The 5168-nt window shown below is 40.0% G+C and overlaps 1 protein-coding gene across 1 annotated transcript in view; it reads left to right on the plus strand.

Moving 5' to 3' along the window:
- OLA1 (Obg-like ATPase 1) overlaps window positions 1-2325 on the plus strand; it is a 102457-nt gene extending 100132 nt beyond the window's left edge. Inside the window, exon 9 of the mRNA XM_009583470.1 lies at window positions 1801-2325. Coding sequence (XP_009581765.1) covers window positions 1801-1902 — 102 coding nt within the window. The 3' untranslated portion in view covers window positions 1903-2325. The remainder of the gene's footprint in view (window positions 1-1800) is intronic.
- Window positions 2326-5168: the final 2843 nt, after the last annotated feature.

A 5168-nucleotide genomic window follows, 5' to 3' on the forward strand; every position in this document is an offset into this window, starting at 1 on the left:
TGTAAACTGGTAACAAAAATACATAAACTTGCATTAGTGTGTCAAAATGTATTTAATTAAAGAAGTCTATGCCACTTCGACAGCGTGTAATAGTGTGCTAAAAAAAATCCGCATTGTTACTTTCTGGAGGTCAGTTTTGTCTACAAATATTTCTGAGTAATAAATGTATTCGACTCTCAAATGTCTCTGTACCTGTTCCTGCAGCTTACGCTTGCTGCTGATTTTTACAGCACTGTTTTATTAGTGTTTATGCCATCAATTAGTCTAATTACTCTTGACTTTGAGCATTATTAGGATCTTCAAAGGAAAGAACTACTAAGTCTACTTGAAAGTAAACCTTTTATAGTCTAAACAAATTTCCAAGGGGGGGAGGGGGGGAAATATAAAAACGTTTGCAAAGTACTATTTATTATTTATCGACAGTGTCATATGGGATAAGATCAATTACTATTGCACTGTATATTTATTGTTGAGGCTATTTTATCTGCAATTTTCTGTAGGCTAGCATCACTGGTGACAACATTTAAATAAGGAACAACAGCAACAAGGTTATCGAGCCTCTAAATTCCTAGACAGCAATATGGGGAAATACATTGCTTTACGGAGCAGGTTTTGTGAAAGAAAGGTGTCTAAGTTAACTATGTACCATTAATCTGATCTGTTCTACTGCAACTAAGGTCATTAGTTAACAGCTTTCCTGTAATGGGATCTTAGCATGCCACCACTGTGATAGTGTCATTGAGAATAATGGCACAGTGAGGTCTTGCATGGAAGCACTTTCTCCTGCAAGAGAAAACTTCAAAACAGGAATGGTTATTGAACTAAAGCAGAAGCTCTCAACTTTTCCATATTGTAGATCACTTTTCAAGATAAATGCTTCTGCAGACCACCTCCCGCCCAGTCTGTCAGTCCTAATGCCACAGCTTCTCTGTAGCCTCTATAATACTAGGTTTAATTATGACGAGGTGAAGATAGAAAAATATAATAATAAATTTTAATGCAGAGAGTACTGATATTTGATAGATTCCTTGCCTATTTTCGGCTCTCCTCAAGTACAGCATTTTCATAACGAATTTCCTTTTCATGTCTTTGGTCTATATGCCTTCTCCTGTATCCTGGTTTCACAGCCTATCGGCTCTTATATCTGTCTTTCTGAAGCAAGTTTCTTCTAAAGGAAATTTCTGACAGAAAAACTGAGCCTGTATTTTGTGCTCCTCAGTCCTTCATTACCTGGGCACAACCAGACAAGAGAGCCTCGAAGCACGAGGCGCATACAGTTGTGACTTTTGCATAGTGTTCCCATCTTTAGTTTTGACAGTACTCGCTTGTCCTTTGCTGGAACCGCTCAGAAGTAGTTCATGTGCCAGTTTACTAGCCGTGCAGCCATGATGCAAACTGTTGCCCATCACCCTTTCCAGCAATACTGTCTTAGATTCCTGCCGCCAGTGTTTGCCATCTGCAGGTTTTTTAGATGAAGAAAAAGAAAGCCTGAAAGTTGGAAAAAAAAAATACTGAGTTGTTTTAGTGTCCTTTATCTTAAGACTTGCCTGGGTTTACAGATTTACCACTATATAACGCGTTTAAGCACCACCAATTCAGTGGAGGTTAAATTATTTTTGTATATATTTTATGTGTATGTAGAACCAAATATGTCGAACTGAGGAGTATTGTGGCTGTCAAACTCTGAAGCTGAAGCAGTATCATTTCTTTACCAAAATGTATTTAAATAATTACAATTTGAAAATCCTATAAAATGTCTAATGAAATAACCCATTTTCCTTTTGTCTGGTCTGTTTACAGGCTGCTGGAAAATACAGGCAACAAGGCAGAAATTACATAGTGGAGGATGGAGATATTATCTTCTTTAAATTTAATACACCTCAACAACCCAAGAAGAAATGAATATCAGATGTTGTTCATTGCTCAGAAATAAACTGTGCTGCTTCAAAAAGCATATGAATTTTTATTTAGGATGGAATATCTGGAAACAAAAAGCATACAGTTTCTACCTAGGGAACTTCCCCTCCCCCCAGTAAAATTATTCTTGTTTGTTTTGAATTAAAATATGGCACCTCCAGCAAACATGCAAGTTCACTAAATGTGAACAGCTTTGCATTTCAAACGATTAAGACCCTACTCCAAATTGTAGAAGCTTTTCAGGAACCATATTACTCTCATGATACTTCATTAATCTCCATCATGTATGCCAAGCCTGACACGTTTGACAGTGAGGACAATGTGGCTTGCTCCTTTTTGAATCTACAGATAATGCATGTTTTACAGTACTCCAGATGTCTACACTCAATAAAACATTTGACAAAACCAGCCTTGGTGTGTTTGGGGATGTCTGTATTGACTGACTGTGGTGTGCTGAATGCGATACGGCACCTGGTGGATGCTGATTACAGAATTTTAAGACGTGTATGATACAGTAACTGGCAGTGTGGGGCAGCTGCAATTGTATCTCGAAAGTGAGTCTTTCATGGGAATCAGAAGATTAGGGTGCCAATGATTTGTCTCAAAAAAGTTAATGAATTTGTAGATGGACATTCACTGAAAGATGATAGTAAGGATAATAAGAATGATGCAGCGTAAATTATTTTTACTGGAGAGAGGAAATACAATCATGTTATCTTTGAGACTGAAGCTTTTTTGTTCAAATCATTTTGAAAAAGTATTTCATTCTTGCCTTGAAATTATTAAATTGTGGAGGCTGGAGCAGTGGTGCCTGATGTTGTGTGTTGTCCTCTCAGGTCTGGTTTTCAGGCCAGCGGAGGGTGACACAGATAGTGTTGTGAAGGAAGAGGTCACGCTGTGCTGGATAGGTAAGTCGTTCTGCTGCAGTAAGGCTGCAGCTGTGAGTACTTTTCTACCCCTTTAACCATGAGGGAGAGCTAGTCTCTTTGGGTAACACAGAAGAATAAATTGTTGGCAAAAATAAAACCCCGTTTGTACTTTTAGTGCAAGCTGTAGAATTGCCCTTACTTGCAGTATGCTTGATGTATTTAAACCAGCCTGACTTTTTCTGAAGCGCCTGTGTGCCTGCGGTTCCAACTGCAGACTCAGTGGGGTCAGGGCTGGGAGAGATGCTGATGTTACCTGTGGCTTGTTGGTGTGCCAGACCGCTCACATCGCTGTGATACATTTGCTTGCTATCAACTTCGAAAAGGCAACTTATCACTGGCTAACCTCCCCTCTGTGTTTAAGATACTGGGAGCGCTGGTCATGTCCTGCTCCGAGGCTTCCCTTGAGATGCCGCCTTTGAGCTTCATTGCTCATTTCTGAAATAGTAAGACATGGGTCAGTCAGAGCCACGAGGCTCATTGTTGAAAAGTTGGCGTCAGGCCTTTAATTGCACTGAGGAGAAGGAGGGAGGGCAGATAACTTCAATATGTAGGTGTTGATTTTGTTTTAAAGAGCGTCTCCTTTTTTCATGATGGCAGGAGGGGGGAGAGTATTGTAAAGCAGGGAAATTAGGACTTCAGATCTTTTGCAACCCCTGAAATTCTCTTTTGTATCGTCTCCCTGGTGCGGCTAGTGTTTGTTCTTGGAGTTATTTTGATGTTACATAATTGAGAAAAGATTAGGACCACCAAATCTTGTGTTAAAAGTCGAATCCAAAAGAAAACGGAGCCTACCTGTTTCTCTTGGAAGTCAGCACGGTGCTGTAACAGAGAAGGGCTCATGCTGGGTTTTAGACGCAATGAAAGGTGAGTGAGAAGGGGAGTATATGTGTTGGTGAAAGAGAAGTAACCTCTTTACTGCACTAATACCCGCTGAAACATGTTCTCTTGTCCTGTCTGAAATTCATTCTGGTTTCCAAAATATCCCCATGCTCCCTAATTATTACATGTCAGTGAAGAGGTTGTTAGAAAGGACAGCACAATTAATGGATTGCTTTTTATTTTTGCATCTCTTAGTTACATTTAATAAGCCACATTTCTTTAGATTTGAATTTGTGTACTTCACAATACCTCCCTGTTCTAAAAATAAAAATAATTAAAAATTGAACAAAGTTGTTCTTGATAGACAGGGGCTTTTGAAGTTATTACAGTATTCTGAAAATAGAAAACAAAATATTTGCCACATCTTCTTTAAAAATATATATTCTATAACGTTTTATGTTTCAGATTATTAACTTGCCTGAATAGTTTATCTCTTCAGCTGTTTTAACTAATGTTCTTTTAACTACTGAAGCTAATCAATTATTCCAGAATAAAACCAAGTTTTATTAAAAGAAAGAATAATCTGATAAGCTCTGTTGCTCCTATCACTGGTGACTTGTGGCAACTGCCACATTAAATATGTGCAGCCTGCGTTTCTCCTCAGTGGGTCTATGCATTTAAGATGTACAACTCCTAAGAACTTGTAGATATATGTAGCAAGTTTCAAGCACTCTGTTTTAAATAGAATTGTGATTAACTTAAGCCAAGCACACATTACTTACGCATTTCAACCTGCACAGGTGGGTCCGGGTGCAATGTATTCATCCTACTCATATTTGCTATTTGAGAAAAAAAATCTGCCTGCATGCTCTTCACTAAGTCTGGCTGACCTATAGTCACTGGGAATGACGATGGTGAGTAGAAGGAGACATCTTGTCTCTCCAGCTGGAGAAGGGTGAGAAAACATTGTAGGCACCGCAAGTAGGGAATTTTGCAAAGGAGGAGGAGTACTAACGCTTCCTCTTAACTTCCATTCCTCAGTGCCTAATAGCCATGAGATGGCGTGTTTCTGGGGTTAAACAAATGCTAGTGGAACAGGGAGATCACTGCTACCTGCCTCCAAACTGACCAAAAGATGTGCCTGAAGGTGATGTGGAGATGTCAGTGAAAGCAGCTGGGCCTGCGCTGGCACGGGGGGTGACTCGGTAGGAGTAGATCTGGAGAGCGAAGCGGTTGGCACGGAGGACCTGATGTTCCCACAGCATGTATTCGAGGGGCTACCTCGGACTAGTTGCAGGCTGGTCCTGTGAGGAGTTAGAGTGCAGTTTTCACTTCAGTCTCAAGAGAGAAGCAGTTTGCTGTAAGATACCCAAGGGATAAGCAGTTTGCCTGCTGTGAGACTCCTCTGCAATGCAGAGCAAAGCAGGGAGGGGGGGAGAGAGAGTGAAGAGGAGTGATCAGGAGATTCACTTTTAAAAGTACATTCCTGGTCAAATAAAAACA

Source organism: Fulmarus glacialis, unplaced genomic scaffold (assembly GCF_000690835.1).
Source record: "Fulmarus glacialis isolate BGI_N327 unplaced genomic scaffold, ASM69083v1 scaffold36868, whole genome shotgun sequence".
Taxonomy (NCBI): Eukaryota; Metazoa; Chordata; class Aves; order Procellariiformes; family Procellariidae; genus Fulmarus; species Fulmarus glacialis.